Source organism: Coffea arabica, chromosome 10e (assembly GCF_036785885.1).
Source record: "Coffea arabica cultivar ET-39 chromosome 10e, Coffea Arabica ET-39 HiFi, whole genome shotgun sequence".
Classification (NCBI taxonomy): domain Eukaryota; kingdom Viridiplantae; phylum Streptophyta; class Magnoliopsida; order Gentianales; family Rubiaceae; genus Coffea; species Coffea arabica.
Genome location: NC_092328.1, coordinates 4343531 through 4362106, shown reverse-complemented (window position 1 = coordinate 4362106; position 18576 = coordinate 4343531). Strand labels below are relative to the sequence as shown.

The window sequence follows — 18576 nt, the reverse complement described above, 5'->3', positions numbered from 1 at the left end:
TTAATTTTCACACATCCTTTTAATCTCACACTACTACTATTCTGTCAAAGCTCCTCATCACCTGGACACTGTTGCAGCAACAACGCTGAAGCCCAAGCCACAGCCACTGCCACCGCTACCACCACCACTGCCTGGCTTAAAACGCACCCAAAAACACAAAAAGTGGATTATGCATTTCAACCTGAACATTGGGTTTTGAGCAAGAATTCTTCCTCTTGATCTTTTGCTGCTTTTATAATCATGAGAGGCTCAGAAAACGTGGCTGCGGAAGATTCCACCACCATATCAGATGATGGCGGAGCCACCACCGTCACCTATAACGACATTGAAGACAGCAAAGAAGACGAAAAAGCCGTGGACTTGCCACCCAACCCGGCCCAACACCCGCCCACGCAGCCGCAGGCCAGTCCCTACCAAGAAGGAGAACTAGTCCTTGCTTATCATAACCAACGTGTCTACCCTGCCAAGGTTGTCAAAATTCAATCTTTCGTCCTACCCTTTACTACTATCATCCAACTTAAACTGGTTTCTTTTTCTTTTTTGGTTCATTTTTCGATTTTTTTTGGAGCCGGGGGGGGGGGGGGGGGGGGGGGGGGGGGGGGTTGTTAGGGATTTTGTCTGCGTCAAGGCGTGATCATTTTCTTGTTCTGAAATGTTTAAATTGATAAAATTTCTTTGAAAGCATTGTAAAGTAGGATGAATTAAATTAAATTTGTTATGGATATGTAGCTTAAAGCAATGGTATTGACTTGATAATAGTTGAGAATTCAGAAGAAAAATGTCAGCTTTTCCTTTGTTGCATAAAAAGTTAATTACATTAGCAACTCAAATTATCAGGAAGAATTTAGCTATGGATCAAAGGCCTCACCAATGACTAGACATAGTTGTATTAATGCAAGGACAGACTTGGACAAATATACACAGTCAAACAACCACAAACTCGCAACTGTAAATTTACAACCATTTAAATTGTTCAAGATCACTTGGCATCTGGAGTGCTCAGAAAATGTATCTCTATACTGGAGGCTTAGTTCCACTTTCTTCAGAAACCAGAGTTCTGTAGTAGTAGAAGTATCTCTGAAGAAGAAGAAGAAGAAGAAGAAAGAAGAACTATAGGTGTAGACAGATTGAACTTTCTTTCTGTCAATAACTCTTGACCAATCAAAAATTTGATATGCTATAAAAGCCGTATACATACCCCAGTTTTGATGGATAGGAACGTTCTTTTTCGTTCAGATAATTTTTGGAATTCTACTTACATGCAAGTGCTTCACATTTGTGTTCTGTATTTTCTGTCCAGATAATGAAGGTTGATCTCGTACTGAATGAATGGAGGTATTCAGTGCATTATCCCGTAAGTTCTACTTTCCTTACTCCATGTTCTATATATTGTCAAGTCACTTCACTGCTGCTGCTTCACTTATTTACATGGTTTATCAATAATTTTTTATAATATGCAAATGTTTGATTTAAGTCATAGTTTACTTTGACTAGTTCCTTATGGTATGCTTTTTTTTTTCCTGCAGGGCTGGAAAAAAAGGTGAGTTCAGAATTTGGTATGCAATCTCAATTAAATGTCCCATGGACACTTATTGAATTTATAATTGAGGATCTTTGTCTAATTCTTCTTTTTCATTTTTCTGGTTTTGGTAACCTCTTTTATTGTTCTTTTATCTTTTAAGACAATTCATTATTCTTGAAGTTAATGGATTCTTTTTCTATCAGATGATCCAACAATGATGTATAGTTTGCTTTGAATCTGCATAATCAACCGTTTTAGGAAAGATACGTTGATCTACAATAAGTGATCTCACATAGAGTGCAAATTTATGCTATTCAGAAGGCAGAGTTCACCTTTGGCAAATTAAAATTCATGAAAAGGATAGGGCTTAACAAAAAAATGTGACAGAGTTACATGGAAAACTAAAGATCTAGTGGACCATGTATAAAAGTTGGATTGGGAAGTCTCAGTCCAAAAGAGATGTACCACAATAGTAAGCATTTCAACTTAAAGAGATGTACCACAACGTGAAGCATTTGAACTTGCAGGCAACATTTAATACCCTTGAAGGCCATCCTATTCCTGTAAGTTCAAAGGCCCAACAAAATTACCAGAGTTATGACATTCAAAGCCTTATCTTGATATTGTCTTCTGCCCATGCCTTTCCAATTATTACAAGATAATTAGTAGTTCATAGCAGCCCAAACATAGGTCGAGCAATGTGAGAACTGTATACCTAGAATCGTATAAGACTTAATAGTGTGTGATATAATGCTCTAATTCTTCTCCACTCGCCTAGTATAAGAGAATCTTCACTTTGGCAAATCGAATTATTCATTATAGAGATTTTGTAATCTTGTTGTGGCTGGTAACACTCAATCCTTTCACGAAAAACTTCCCCTTTTTTCAATATAGTCTATACTGCAGAGTATCATAAGTAGAGCGTTTGTCTTTTATTAATAGACTGAATTAGGAAGTTATTAATTATTAAGATGCTTTCATAGCCCGAATTCTCAAATTTTCACACTCATTCTCATCCCATTCTTACTCACCTCACCATTTGACTGTTTAAATAAGGACAGAAACCTCTTTGGGAAAAGAGTGTGTTCTAAGAGTACTGGTGTAGTAATTGGGCATGCTGATTGCGATTTTGTGAGAAGTTCAATTTCGATTTCATTTTTTACAGTTGGGATGAAGTGGTAGGCATGGATCGCTTGATGAAATACACTGAAGAGAATCGACAAAAACAGCAGGAACACAACAAAAAGCAAGAAATGGAGAGCAATGCCAAGCCGGGGAGCAAACAGAAAATTTTGACTGGTTAGATTAGTTTTGCATTTCCATTATAGCTTTTGGTTCCTTTTTTGTTTTACTGACTGTTTTCCTCTCAAAAATTGTGTGATGGAATGTGGCTGGAGTTAAACTATAGTAGTAATCGGTAAAATGAAACTCATGAATTTAAATTTCTTTTGACGGAGACTGCTTTTTTGTTGTTATTATTTATGGACTTCAGTTAGAAGAGTCTTGAGTTGACATTTGCAATATGTGGATGGATTAAGTTCTTTGTTATGGGTTGAAAGGATGGTTTATTGAACTGTCTGAGTTGACTTGGTTAAGGCTGCTGCACTTATCACAACAATTCCAATTTATGGCTTCTTATTCTTCCTGCTTGCAAGTATATATTAAAACAATAAATTGGAATACCGCCATTTTGAGACCATGAAGTCAAATTAAGTTTTTCAGGCTCCAATATATGCTCGGGGGAAAAAAAAGGAAATAGATTGCTTGAAGACCATTTTGGTTTTTAGCATTTGTGAAAGATTAGTATCTAATGATGGAATTGTAGGCTATTCTGGTTTGAACACTGCAGGTGCAAGAGGCAAGAAGCGAAGAAGTGGATCAGTTCAAAAGGTAAATGTTTGGGTTATGTCATTTTTCTTTACCACAGTGATTTGGAACTTGAATTGTAATGTTTTTATTAATTATTGCCTCTCTCTCTCTCTCTCGCATGCACACTCAAAACTGGAAAATTAAAGGGTACTATGAAAGCTTTGGTGTCCTTTTGATAATTTACTTCTTGCCTAGGTTGCTATTTAGTTGTGTTTCTTGCATTTATGATTCTTTGCCTTATTCTTTTTCCTCTTTTCCCTCTGTTGCAATTGGGTATAGGATGTCAGGCTCCTTATACTGGATTCTTTGGGTCAATATGTAGCAGCTTTTGCTATTAGCTTAATTGAGTGGATAATGTTCTAGAGTCTCTCCTCCCTGTAGACTCACTGTGGTGCCTTTGTTTTTGGGGAAGGAGAAAAATCTGTATCAATCCAACTGAAACTGAATGCATTATGTCGGAATAGCATTAAGTTCTCATGTGGAAATTATAAAGTATAGCATATTCATTTTCTTTGCATACTTAGCGTACACCAGGAAAGCAAGGGATTTAAAATGTTCTGGCTATCTCTTTAGATATAAAGTAACCTGTATGGTGTGTTCTTTATTTTTTTCGGTTACTTTTAATGACCAATATGAAATTTCAAATCTCTCTTAATATAATGGTCAGTCAAACTTGATCATTCAATATGCAGCATGGGGAGCATGATACCTCAATTACTGAAGAATAAAGGTTAGAAACTCAATTACTTGGAACATGGGATGATGGGTTATATTATGTGCCAAGGCAGGATGTGAACTCTTTACTTCCCTGTGTAACCTTCTCTTTTCTTGACAATTTTGCCATTTGTTCATCATGTTGAAATTAGAGTACTAAATATTTGAGAATTCAGTCAGATCAAGAATGTGATCTCGAGTGGTGGACATCTCTATCACTTAAGTTGGCAGCAGAGAACATTTTACTGCTTAGAGAAAGAACATACATGAACTCTTGAGATTTCAGCTGTGTATGCTTATTTTCCCTTTGGTAATGGGAGTCTCTTTTTGACTTTTGCTGTACCATTGTGGTTTTGCTCCTCAGTCTGGGAGGTAATAGGCAATTTAGTGAACTGATTTAGGTCTGGATAAGAGATACAAGGCAAATTTCATTTTTCTGATTATGTCGAAGCTATTTGCTTTTCCAATTAGAATTAAACATCTCCTAGGGACTCAGAAAACTTGACAGCAGATATAAGATAGTGAATTGCATATGGAGTTTATTTTGTCTGGTGTTACCAGCTATGCAGCTTGATTGCTCACCCCTGGTTCTCAAAATTTTGTGCCATAAATTGTTTTTATATCTGTAATATGGAGTTGTCTTAATGAGTTCACTTCAGTTGGATTTAGCGGGTTGTTTTTCTCTAGGAGAAAGCAATGCTTTTGACCGAAAAGCGGGTGAATATCTATATTCCACCTGGATTAAAGAAACTGCTTGTTCATGATTGGGAATGTGTTACACACTTGGGCAAGGTAATTATTTCTTCCTCTATGATAATTTCCTAGTTAGCTTCTTGATATAGTATTATGCTTGTTTTGTTCTTATACATTGTCTGCAAGTAATTCTCAGTTGCTGATTTCTTCACTGTTTGTTGATTGATTTCTTCACTGTAAACCTACTAGCATCAAGCTTAACTTGTCAAACTAACTTTTTCTATACAACGTGCCATAGTTATGTTTGTTTCTATGTGTTACACAACTAGTGAATTGCCAAAATATCTTTTTGTCATTAATGTTCAGTTATGGATGTCAGACTTTGGTAAAACGCCGCCAAAGGCTGTACTGATGATCCCCTTGGTACTTACATTATATTAAGATGCTCATTAAAGTGGAAAATTGCCCACGGTGCTTGGTTTTTGGTTTAGATTGACTTGGAGAGACAAAGATCACAGAAATAACATGGCTGTCTGAGATCTTTCTTAATCAAAAACTGAAATAGAAAATCCTGACAAGCTAGCAGCGTTACTGCTTTATCTTCATTGGTGAATAAAACTATCTGCTAAGTCATCTTTTTCTCTTTCCATCTTCATATTGAAATCAAGATGACTAAAATCTTTATATTGCTAGTGATGCCACTTCTCAGATGGTTGCTGGCTTTAGGTTTTACATGTATATATCTTTACAGTAATAATGCTTCCGTTTCATGCAAGTACATTTATGCTGGGATGTTCCATCCTTTGAACTTGAACTTCAGTACTATGTAGCTTAAAGTGTATATGGAATCATTGTTCGTGGTTTTGATTCCTTAAATATGTAAGGTACAGAGATATTGGGCTCTAGAGTGATAAAAAACTTTATCCATCTTCTCTTCCAGTTCTTGCATTTGGTGTCTTATATTACTTTAAGAGACATAAGGCTTTTCAGATGATAATTTTTTCCTAATTTTCCTGAAAATATGCAATGAATGTCATATCCAATGTTAATTTTTGTGTCTAATAAAGTGGTACTTCTGAAGCTATTTATGCAATATATTAAATGAACTTTTTGTTTTCTCATGTATTTCAACTTGTCTTTGCTGTACATCGACTCTTGTAGCTAGTCAAACTTCCTAGCTCTCCAAATGTTGATGAAGTCTTGAGCAAGTATTATGATTACCGGCTCAAGAAGGACGATGGGTAAGTCCTCGTGTTTTTTAACCTTGTTATTTGCTTGCTGCTTGTTCCTATCTCTTTTTTTAATCTGAAATCTCAACTTTAGATACTGATGCTTATAGAATGTCCTTTTCTGAATTTCCTGAAGTTTTATTCTATTGGAAGCTACAATTGAGGAAGTTTGTTAAGTTTTTATCAAAATCCTTTTATGAACTGATGGTGAAAGAGATCTAGACTGCTTGGACATTCTCTTTTGCGCTACTGAGGTGCAACTAGCCTATCATACATATCGATCTAGATGACATTGACAGCCTTGGGGTTGGAACTTTGACTGGATTATTTGTTTGCTTGGTACTATGGTAAATCATGACTCATAATGTGCACCAGGGTATACATGGTGGTTAGACTATTCTTCAGGAGCGAATGTCAATGCAAGATATGGTATAAGTAAGGAATCAATAAAAGGGTTTGTACAAAAGGCAGATGTCTGGATTTCTCTTTAGAAGTTGGTCCCAAGTTACTCGAGGTGTCTGTTTCTGTATTGATATTGTACAGTTCTGAATTTTTTAGTTCAGTACTTTTTGCATGTACGACTCAGTAACTGTTTAGTTAGAAATGGAAAGGAAGAGCTGATATCCATCTGGAGAGAGAATGTTGGATGATTTTAGTTGTGGAGCATGTTAAGTCAAACACAAAGATAAGCATACTTCCATTGTGAATCTTTCTTTGTTCAACCTGCTTTAGCATTTTCTCCTATCTGGTCTCTTGTAGCAAAACTTCGTCAAATTTTTAGTGATGGAAAAGTTTTGCTTTTCTTTCATTGATGAGTATCACTGACTATATTCTTTTGATTATTTTGCATTGCTTTTAGGGATGGATGCAGGTTAGCTGGTTCTGTTGGAGAAGTAGTCAATGGTTTGCGTCGCTACTTCGATAAAGCTTTGCCTGCAATGCTGCTTTACAAGAATGAGCGGCAGCAATATGAAGAAGCAATAACAGATAATATTGCCCCTTCAGCTGTATATGGAGCTGAACATTTGTTGAGGCTATTTGGTATGCTTGTACTTCGTGCTGAAACCTAAGTACCTTTTTTTTCCGAATTTGTCTGCTGAGAATCAACAGTAAGTACCACTGTACCACAGCAAAAATGTTGTGTTGCAGTCTATGGAAAATTGGACTGCAAAGGAGGATTAATAAATCTATACAGAATTGCTTTGAAATGTAATGTATAGTTTATGATTGTATATGGTCATTGAGTTCTGGACTTGAGTGTGATTCATCAAATTCAGAGAGAGAAATGCCTGAAATTGCTATCAACTAATCTTTTATGCTTTAGAACTAGCAATTGTATTTTTCAGTCAATGCTTTTAAGCTCATTTGGAATATGTTAATATTCAAATTCTGTGAAATTCCAAATTGAGTTGCTGTAATTCTGATAAGCAACAATGTTTGTTTCTACCTGATTATGGTCATTTTGTGAAGCTGCTTGAGTAATTGTTCGCAGACCAAAAAATTGATTACAATAATTTAAAAAAAAAAAAAAAACTGTATATATGTCTGACTTGATTGTAAATTTTTATGCTGTTATTTCTTCCAGGTCTTTTTGTTGTGAATTCATTTTTGTTTTAATAACCGAAGTTTATCGGAAAACAGTTTCTCAAGTTTAACTTTTTTTTGGGTTACACTGACAATGTTTATAAATCTGGTATATATGTTTTGGTAAACTCATCAATATACAGGGATGAGACAGGATAGGGAGTCTTTGCTGGTTCTCCTACTATATGCACATGCCTGGTATCAACTGCTAGGTCTAAACCTCTAGGTTCATAAGCTTATGTCTTGCTGCTCATTGTTTTAGGGATACGATTAGATGTCTTTGCTGCTGGAGTGATTCTTTCTCTACCTAATCAATTTTGTTGTTCTCTGCAGTTAAATTGCCTGATATATTAGACAGTGCTGATATTGAGGACACAATGCTATTAGAGTTGCAAGAATACTTGGTGGACTTTCTCAAGTATAAAATCTTTCTGCGCTCTCGTTTGTTTTTACAGCATAATTCCCTTTTCACCTATTTTTTAGGATGGCATCAGAGGAGTAGGATATAAACATAATTCTGATTTTCTTTGGCGACAACGTGCTTCTCTTATTTCACACATGGTTTTCTTCTCCTAAATGTGGTATTTGGAGTGCAGGTTCCTTCAGAAGAACCAAAGTAGTTTTTTTGCTGCTGCTCAGCAATCCACAGAAATCTCTGATTTAACCATTAAGAAACAAGAGGACTGAGTTGGAACTTTGGTATGATTGTCTGCGTGTACATATAAATATAGGCTATGTGGCTGAAGATGAAATTTTTGGGATCATTTGCAGTTCTTTTTAGCTGCTTTCTTCAACTTCTGGCACCTGATATACCTCCTATTCTTCTTGGATGTTTGTACGAGTTAGTTACTGATATGAGCAGTTACATACTGTTTGCCAAAAATGCATGTTTATTCAACTCGAGACTCCTTGGTTTAATTTTCATTTTCTGCTGATTGCTGTACTTCGTTGTCTCAGTTTATGCGACAACTGATACAGGTATATGATAACTGAAACTTTTTGTCAGTTTGAAGTAAATGCAAAATGCAGTACTACTGGATGAGATATCAGTTGACGAATTAGAGACATCTCTAGCTCATAGCTCTTCACTGAACTTGCTCTAATTGCTAGACTATCAAACTAATCTTGGTGCCGCAGGCTAAGAGGACCTAATTAGCCAGCTCCAATTTTTCCATTTTCAGCTAATTTTAAATCAATTTTTGGACAAGCTTCCGGCTTTGAATTGGAATACTTCATTTGACTACACTTTATCAGCACTTTCCAAGAAGATGGCGGGGTGGCAAGCACTGTTTTATTTGAGGAAAAGTCTTTAATTTACCGTAGCTCCCGTTTCTGTGATGTGAATTTGGAAAAATCCACTTTTTTTTTTTTCTTTTTCTTTTTGGGGGATCTAATGGGAGGGCTAAGGCTCTATTACATAGAGATTAGTCTAGGCGTAGCAACGCCCATAACATCCCTAGCTAGCAGGTTCCTCAAGTCATCCGGTGGAGCATCGAGAAACTTTCCTCCTGGGTCTGAATTTAGACTTTCCTTGGCTAAGATGTTTGCACATTGATTTCCTTCTCTCCATTGGTGCTGGTGCTTTGCGGTCCCATTGTCGGTCCAAGAACCTCCTAATCTGCTTTAGCTGAGTATGATGCGTTACTATCGCGGGGCATGGTAGCTCCAAACTTACTCTGGAATCCGTCTCCATTATGCACATTGGAACATATACTTGAATGACCACAAGTTTCCTTCAGTTGAATTGAATGACAAGAAAGATCTACTGCATACGTCCTTGTATGCGTCCCACATAAGGCTAAAATTAACTCGAGCTCAAGCCGAGCATTAGTATATACGAGTCAAACTCGAGTAGCTATTTGTTAGGCTCAATTGCTCGATGAGCTGCTCGAAAAGTTTGAGTTGATATGAAATTATAAGAATATTCTTACATCAATTAAAATTGAGTTGACTTCAAACTTTTCACGAGTCAGAATGTCGAGCGAAACTTGAACTGACATCTCGAACTGCTTGCGAGCTAGAAATTGTGCCAAGCTCGCTAGGCAGAAATGAATTGAGTTCAAACTTTTCTTTTTCTAAGCTGAGTCGAGTTCGAGCTTCATTTTTTTGGCTCAACAAGCTCGAACTCGCACATTAACAAGTGTAGCTCGACTCGATAAGTTTAAAATTCAACTCGACTCGTTTGCAGTCTTAGTCCCATATATGCTACTATACGTAGTTTGAAAGTTTTAAGTGCACGACAAAACTTTTTAGGCTGAACACGGTCAATCTGGCTCTTGTAAAACACATTCTTCCAGACGCCTCACCTTCAAATGCTGCTATCTGTAGCTTGCAAGTGAAGTGCACCAGAAAATTTCTAAGCTGAACTTAAGTTAACCGGCTTCTGTGCACTACCTTCTTCGATACACCTGACCCTCATATGTGTGTGGTTAATTGATTGCTAATTGCCACCTTTTATTAAAAAAATAAAGTTCACTTCTTTTTTCTTCTCTGCCGTTGCACCAATTGAAGAAGTAAAGAGGAATGGTACTCTTTTCTTACTACTTGCTACAAATAGTAGTGTGTGCGTTTAGATTGAAGATTATTCGGGGAAAAAATTAGAATAATATTGTAGCATTTTTTTTATGACGTGATAATAAGGTAATAGTGAATTTGAATTGGTAAATTACAATTTTGTTAAGAAAGTCTCCGTCCATGACTTTTCACAACGACAGGGTCCCCCTCGAGCCTCGTACTTACTTACTGATTGCCTGTGTTATATGGCAGTGACTCCAATAAATTCATGCGTACTGTGGTCCAAGTACCGAACTTTGACAAGTAACCTCTGAATTCAATGAAGTTCCCCTATGTTGAATAACCTCTCCATCATTACTTGGTAAAAAAAAAAAAATTTCCATCCATGCTTGATTAGTCTGTTTGTCTCCTCAACCAAAAGCATTTCTGGATTCAAGTTTGGTCAAAAAAACCATGCGAATTCCTATATATTTCTCAAAAGACTGACTAAATTTAGAAAGTGACGAACTAAAAATCCTTCTTGCTTTTCCTCTCAGAGTTCCTCCAAGCTTTTTCTTTGTGCTCCATGCACAGTTAGCCATGTTAGGCAGTCTTCTACTATTGCTGTTGTTCTGGTCGTCTGCTTTTTCATTTCCAGGAGCTTTTGCATATAGTCGGTTGACGAAGGGCTCATCTCTATCGGTCGAAAACCAAGAGGACGTTTTGATTTCTCCAAATGGTCTATTCACGGCTGGGTTCCACTCTGTTGGCATCAATGCTTACTCTTTTGCAATTTGGTTTACTGAAAAGCTAAGTAATCGCACTATAGTGTGGATGGCTAACCGAGACCACCCTGTAAATGGAAAACACTCGAAGCTCACTCTACTCAAGGATGGTAATCTCATCTTAACTGATGCCAGTAAGTTCATTTCTTGGGCGACTAACACAGCTTCAGCTTCTTTTGTTCAGATACTCCTTCAAAACACTGGAAACCTTGTCCTGACAGAAAAGGATAATGTTCTGTGGCAGAGTTTTGATGTTCCTACGGACACTCTTCTCCCGGGACAACCTTTAACTAGGTACACAAGGCTAATTTCATCAAGGAGCCAAAATAATTACTCTTCAGGTTTCTATAAACTTTTCTTTGATGATGATAATGTCCTACGTCTGGTTTTCGATGGCCCTGAGACATCTAGCATCTATTGGCCTGACCCTTGGTTGTTAAGCTTTGAAGCCGGAAGAACAAGGTACAATGACAGCAGGGTTGCGGTACTCGATTCATGGGGTCACTTCCAATCATCTGATCGAGTTGGGTTCAGCGCTAATGATTTTGGTCCTGGCATACAGAGAAGGTTGACCCTTGATTTTGATGGTAACTTTCGTTTATACAGCCTTGATACCACTACAAGGAGTTGGATTGCTTCATGGGAAGCTATGATTGGATCATGCAGGATTCATGGTGCTTGTGGTCCCAACAGTTTGTGCAGCCATTATCCTAGTAGTGGCAGAAAGTGTTCTTGTCTTCAAGGATACAGAGTTAAAAATTACACTGACTGGGCTTATGGATGTGAGCCTGAGTATCAGCTGCCATGCAACAGCAGAGAGGTCACATACATCAAGCTTTCTCATGTTAATTTCTATGGATATAATATTGACATTTTGCACAACAGTACATTGGAAAAATGTGAGAAGATATGCAATGAATCACGCAAGTGCAAAGGATTCCAGTACAGATTCAACAAGGAAAACGGAGTGTATGATTGTTATCCTAAAAGCGCTTTTCGTAATGGATTTATATCGCCTACTTACAGTGGAATGCTTCATTTGAAACAGCCTAAGGCCATTGCACTCGCCACTGACCAGCCAGCAAAAATATCCAGCTTAATTTGCTCAAGTTCAAGCATTGTAACATTGAACAGGACTTACAAGAAGAAAGGTGAGAGGGAATCAGTAAGAATTCTGCTCTGGTTTGTCCCTGCTCTGGGATTGCTTGAGATGATCTGCATTGTTTCAGTATGGTTTTTCTTGTATAGATCTCGCAGGACCTCAGATAAGCAACCTTACGTGCATTTGTCAACAGGATTCAGAAAATACTCCTTTAGTGAGCTAAAGAAAGCTACTAAAAATTTTGGTGAAGAGATAGGACGAGGGGGTAGTGGGATAGTGTATAAAGGTGTGCTGTTGGATCATCGTGTGGCAGCAGTTAAGCGACTCAAGGAAGCTAACCAAGATGGAGCAGAATTTTTAGCAGAGTTGAGCATTATTGGGAGGCTTAACCACATGCACTTGATAGATATATGGGGATACTGTGCAGAGGGAAAACACCGGCTTTTGGTGTATGAGTACTTGGAACACGGTTCATTAGCCGAAAACTTGCATTGTACTGTGATTGACTCGAAGATGAGGTTTGAAATTGCTCTAGGCACTGCAAAAGGCCTTGCTTATTTACACGAAGAGTGCTTGGAGTGGGTTTTGCACTGTGATATAAAGCCTCAGAATGTACTTTTGGACTCCAACTACCACCCAAAGCTAGCAGATTTTGGACTTTCAAAGCTATTGAGGAGAGCTGAGGTTAATGATTTGAGCTTTTCAAAGATCAGGGGAACCAGAGGCTACATGGCTCCTGAATGGATTGGCAATCTTCCCATCACTTCACAAGTTGATGTTTACAGTTACGGAGTGGTCCTGCTGGAGATGGTGACTGGAAAGAGCCCCAAAATGCACGTTCAAACATTTGGTGTCGGAGGAGAAATGGTCGAGAAAACATTGATTGAGTGGGTTAGGGAAATAGTAAAGGGAGATGGTGAAATTACAGCCTGGATTGATGAAATATTAGACCCCCTGCTGGACAATACTCAATGTGATAAAGGAAAAATGGCATTACTAGTTAGGGTTGCTTTACATTGTGTTGAGGAAGATAGAAAAGTTAGGCCAACCATGAGACAGGTTGTAGAGATGCTTCTCCACTAAAAAAAACTGTTTGTAGCAATATTCCTCCAGTGTTATGAATGACAAGCTAGACAGAAATGATATCCAATTTTGAAGTTGATTTGTAATTTGTTAAGTACAGAGCAATAAAATTGAAAAAGATTTAATGAGCGAGAAAGCAACAGCATGCAAGTTCAATCCGTAAGTGTGAAAACTAATGACCAATAGAAAACCGTATTTATACCAAAACTTTCATTTTCATGGCTTGCAAGGGACACACATTTTGGAATTTGTTCTCCAGTTATTTCAGCTTTTGACGAATAACCTTTACAACAATAATTACATTTGATGGAGTGTAAGGTAATAACAAATGAAGAAAGGGATAAGAACGGAAACCAACTAATCCAGTTAAACATGACTCCATTTGGGAAAGCTTGGCTGATATACAGCATACAACGCGCACAGAGCACTGTCATCTCCCACAATACTTCACCTGGAACTCCAAAATATCTCAATACCCTTGAGATCGGCACCAAAACCACATCAATTGGTTGAATATTTGTCCTTGTTCTGGTGCAGTGAAGCTCAAAGACTTTGAATCATGCTGGTGCACATTCAAGTGCATCTCTTTCCAAATGCTTTGTCACACTGATTTCCAGATTCCAGAGACAAGGACCTCCAGCGGAAACAGTCTGAGCAAGTCAAACGCTCCTGCTTAGTGGAAGCCACCGCTCACGAGATTTTGGTCTATGAAGTCTAGTCCTTCACAAGAACTTTGGATTTGGTAGGCATTATATCAAGGTCATCCTCAAGATCACTTCTGGATAAGAGATACAAGGCAAATTTCATTTTTCTGATTATGTCGAAGCTATTTGCTTTTCCAATTAGAATTAAACATCTCCTAGGGACTCAGAAAACTTGACAGCAGATATAAGATAGTGAATTGCATATGGAGTTTATTTTGTCTGGTGTTACCAGCTATGCAGCTTGATTGCTCACCCCTGGTTCTCAAAATTTTGTGCCATAAATTGTTTTTATATCTGTAATATGGAGTTGTCTTAATGAGTTCACTTCAGTTGGATTTAGCGGGTTGTTTTTCTCTAGGAGAAAGCAATGCTTTTGACCGAAAAGCGGGTGAATATCTATATTCCACCTGGATTAAAGAAACTGCTTGTTCATGATTGGGAATGTGTTACACACTTGGGCAAGGTAATTATTTCTTCCTCTATGATAATTTCCTAGTTAGCTTCTTGATATAGTATTATGCTTGTTTTGTTCTTATACATTGTCTGCAAGTAATTCTCAGTTGCTGATTTCTTCACTGTTTGTTGATTGATTTCTTCACTGTAAACCTACTAGCATCAAGCTTAACTTGTCAAACTAACTTTTTCTATACAACGTGCCATAGTTATGTTTGTTTCTATGTGTTACACAACTAGTGAATTGCCAAAATATCTTTTTGTCATTAATGTTCAGTTATGGATGTCAGACTTTGGTAAAACGCCGCCAAAGGCTGTACTGATGATCCCCTTGGTACTTACATTATATTAAGATGCTCATTAAAGTGGAAAATTGCCCACGGTGCTTGGTTTTTGGTTTAGATTGACTTGGAGAGACAAAGATCACAGAAATAACATGGCTGTCTGAGATCTTTCTTAATCAAAAACTGAAATAGAAAATCCTGACAAGCTAGCAGCGTTACTGCTTTATCTTCATTGGTGAATAAAACTATCTGCTAAGTCATCTTTTTCTCTTTCCATCTTCATATTGAAATCAAGATGACTAAAATCTTTATATTGCTAGTGATGCCACTTCTCAGATGGTTGCTGGCTTTAGGTTTTACATGTATATATCTTTACAGTAATAATGCTTCCGTTTCATGCAAGTACATTTATGCTGGGATGTTCCATCCTTTGAACTTGAACTTCAGTACTATGTAGCTTAAAGTGTATATGGAATCATTGTTCGTGGTTTTGATTCCTTAAATATGTAAGGTACAGAGATATTGGGCTCTAGAGTGATAAAAAACTTTATCCATCTTCTCTTCCAGTTCTTGCATTTGGTGTCTTATATTACTTTAAGAGACATAAGGCTTTTCAGATGATAATTTTTTCCTAATTTTCCTGAAAATATGCAATGAATGTCATATCCAATGTTAATTTTTGTGTCTAATAAAGTGGTACTTCTGAAGCTATTTATGCAATATATTAAATGAACTTTTTGTTTTCTCATGTATTTCAACTTGTCTTTGCTGTACATCGACTCTTGTAGCTAGTCAAACTTCCTAGCTCTCCAAATGTTGATGAAGTCTTGAGCAAGTATTATGATTACCGGCTCAAGAAGGACGATGGGTAAGTCCTCGTGTTTTTTAACCTTGTTATTTGCTTGCTGCTTGTTCCTATCTCTTTTTTTAATCTGAAATCTCAACTTTAGATACTGATGCTTATAGAATGTCCTTTTCTGAATTTCCTGAAGTTTTATTCTATTGGAAGCTACAATTGAGGAAGTTTGTTAAGTTTTTATCAAAATCCTTTTATGAACTGATGGTGAAAGAGATCTAGACTGCTTGGACATTCTCTTTTGCGCTACTGAGGTGCAACTAGCCTATCATACATATCGATCTAGATGACATTGACAGCCTTGGGGTTGGAACTTTGACTGGATTATTTGTTTGCTTGGTACTATGGTAAATCATGACTCATAATGTGCACCAGGGTATACATGGTGGTTAGACTATTCTTCAGGAGCGAATGTCAATGCAAGATATGGTATAAGTAAGGAATCAATAAAAGGGTTTGTACAAAAGGCAGATGTCTGGATTTCTCTTTAGAAGTTGGTCCCAAGTTACTCGAGGTGTCTGTTTCTGTATTGATATTGTACAGTTCTGAATTTTTTAGTTCAGTACTTTTTGCATGTACGACTCAGTAACTGTTTAGTTAGAAATGGAAAGGAAGAGCTGATATCCATCTGGAGAGAGAATGTTGGATGATTTTAGTTGTGGAGCATGTTAAGTCAAACACAAAGATAAGCATACTTCCATTGTGAATCTTTCTTTGTTCAACCTGCTTTAGCATTTTCTCCTATCTGGTCTCTTGTAGCAAAACTTCGTCAAATTTTTAGTGATGGAAAAGTTTTGCTTTTCTTTCATTGATGAGTATCACTGACTATATTCTTTTGATTATTTTGCATTGCTTTTAGGGATGGATGCAGGTTAGCTGGTTCTGTTGGAGAAGTAGTCAATGGTTTGCGTCGCTACTTCGATAAAGCTTTGCCTGCAATGCTGCTTTACAAGAATGAGCGGCAGCAATATGAAGAAGCAATAACAGATAATATTGCCCCTTCAGCTGTATATGGAGCTGAACATTTGTTGAGGCTATTTGGTATGCTTGTACTTCGTGCTGAAACCTAAGTACCTTTTTTTTCCGAATTTGTCTGCTGAGAATCAACAGTAAGTACCACTGTACCACAGCAAAAATGTTGTGTTGCAGTCTATGGAAAATTGGACTGCAAAGGAGGATTAATAAATCTATACAGAATTGCTTTGAAATGTAATGTATAGTTTATGATTGTATATGGTCATTGAGTTCTGGACTTGAGTGTGATTCATCAAATTCAGAGAGAGAAATGCCTGAAATTGCTATCAACTAATCTTTTATGCTTTAGAACTAGCAATTGTATTTTTCAGTCAATGCTTTTAAGCTCATTTGGAATATGTTAATATTCAAATTCTGTGAAATTCCAAATTGAGTTGCTGTAATTCTGATAAGCAACAATGTTTGTTTCTACCTGATTATGGTCATTTTGTGAAGCTGCTTGAGTAATTGTTCGCAGACCAAAAAATTGATTACAATAATTTAAAAAAAAAAAAAAAACTGTATATATGTCTGACTTGATTGTAAATTTTTATGCTGTTATTTCTTCCAGGTCTTTTTGTTGTGAATTCATTTTTGTTTTAATAACCGAAGTTTATCGGAAAACAGTTTCTCAAGTTTAACTTTTTTTTGGGTTACACTGACAATGTTTATAAATCTGGTATATATGTTTTGGTAAACTCATCAATATACAGGGATGAGACAGGATAGGGAGTCTTTGCTGGTTCTCCTACTATATGCACATGCCTGGTATCAACTGCTAGGTCTAAACCTCTAGGTTCATAAGCTTATGTCTTGCTGCTCATTGTTTTAGGGATACGATTAGATGTCTTTGCTGCTGGAGTGATTCTTTCTCTACCTAATCAATTTTGTTGTTCTCTGCAGTTAAATTGCCTGATATATTAGACAGTGCTGATATTGAGGACACAATGCTATTAGAGTTGCAAGAATACTTGGTGGACTTTCTCAAGTATAAAATCTTTCTGCGCTCTCGTTTGTTTTTACAGCATAATTCCCTTTTCACCTATTTTTTAGGATGGCATCAGAGGAGTAGGATATAAACATAATTCTGATTTTCTTTGGCGACAACGTGCTTCTCTTATTTCACACATGGTTTTCTTCTCCTAAATGTGGTATTTGGAGTGCAGGTTCCTTCAGAAGAACCAAAGTAGTTTTTTTGCTGCTGCTCAGCAATCCACAGAAATCTCTGATTTAACCATTAAGAAACAAGAGGACTGAGTTGGAACTTTGGTATGATTGTCTGCGTGTACATATAAATATAGGCTATGTGGCTGAAGATGAAATTTTTGGGATCATTTGCAGTTCTTTTTAGCTGCTTTCTTCAACTTCTGGCACCTGATATACCTCCTATTCTTCTTGGATGTTTGTACGAGTTAGTTACTGATATGAGCAGTTACATACTGTTTGCCAAAAATGCATGTTTATTCAACTCGAGACTCCTTGGTTTAATTTTCATTTTCTGCTGATTGCTGTACTTCGTTGTCTCAGTTTATGCGACAACTGATACAGGTATATGATAACTGAAACTTTTTGTCAGTTTGAAGTAAATGCAAAATGCAGTACTACTGGATGAGATATCAGTTGACGAATTAGAGACATCTCTAGCTCATAGCTCTTCACTGAACTTGCTCTAATTGCTAGACTATCAAACTAATCTTGGTGCCGCAGGCTAAGAGGACCTAATTAGCCAGCTCCAATTTTTCCATTTTCAGCTAATTTTAAATCAATTTTTGGACAAGCTTCCGGCTTTGAATTGGAATACTTCATTTGACTACACTTTATCAGCACTTTCCAAGAAGATGGCGGGGTGGCAAGCACTGTTTTATTTGAGGAAAAGTCTTTAATTTACCGTAGCTCCCGTTTCTGTGATGTGAATTTGGAAAAATCCACTTTTTTTTTTTTCTTTTTCTTTTTGGGGGATCTAATGGGAGGGCTAAGGCTCTATTACATAGAGATTAGTCTAGGCGTAGCAACGCCCATAACATCCCTAGCTAGCAGGTTCCTCAAGTCATCCGGTGGAGCATCGAGAAACTTTCCTCCTGGGTCTGAATTTAGACTTTCCTTGGCTAAGATGTTTGCACATTGATTTCCTTCTCTCCATTGGTGCTGGTGCTTTGCGGTCCCATTGTCGGTCCAAGAACCTCCTAATCTG

At 37.2% G+C, this 18576-nt stretch overlaps 3 protein-coding genes across 5 annotated transcripts; all 3 read left to right on the top strand.

Annotated features, from left to right (window-relative positions):
• Positions 1 to 8514, top strand: LOC113711669 (protein MRG1). 3 transcript variants are annotated; one of them, XM_027234842.2, is made up of 10 exons: positions 1 to 468; positions 1301 to 1354; positions 1527 to 1540; positions 2688 to 2821; positions 3372 to 3412; positions 4793 to 4897; positions 5960 to 6039; positions 6887 to 7068; positions 7945 to 8029; positions 8208 to 8514. In XM_027234842.2, exons 1-10 carry the CDS (start codon positions 241 to 243, stop codon positions 8296 to 8298), a joined length of 1014 nt encoding a protein of 337 aa, XP_027090643.1. In that variant the 5' UTR covers positions 1 to 240; the 3' UTR covers positions 8299 to 8514. The 3 variants fall into 3 exon arrangements, with proteins under 3 accessions (XP_027090643.1, XP_027090642.1, XP_027090644.1); XM_027234841.2 differs by having other exon boundaries at positions 3348 to 3412; XM_027234843.2 differs by having other exon boundaries at positions 329 to 468; positions 1527 to 1556; positions 3348 to 3412.
• A 2036-nt stretch (positions 8515 to 10550) lies between these two features.
• LOC140015381 (putative receptor protein kinase ZmPK1) lies at positions 10551 to 13148 on the top strand. The gene has a single exon (XM_072067853.1). It carries the CDS (start codon positions 10705 to 10707, stop codon positions 13072 to 13074), a length of 2370 nt encoding a protein of 789 aa, XP_071923954.1. The 5' UTR covers positions 10551 to 10704; the 3' UTR covers positions 13075 to 13148.
• A 709-nt stretch (positions 13149 to 13857) lies between these two features.
• Positions 13858 to 17858, top strand: LOC140015382 (protein MRG1-like). Its single transcript, XM_072067854.1, has 5 exons — positions 13858 to 14241; positions 15304 to 15383; positions 16231 to 16412; positions 17289 to 17373; positions 17552 to 17858. The coding sequence occupies exons 1-5, from the start codon at positions 14146 to 14148 to the stop codon at positions 17640 to 17642; spliced, it is 534 nt and encodes a 177-aa protein (XP_071923955.1). The 5' UTR covers positions 13858 to 14145; the 3' UTR covers positions 17643 to 17858.
• The last annotated feature ends 718 nt before the right edge of the window (positions 17859 to 18576 follow it).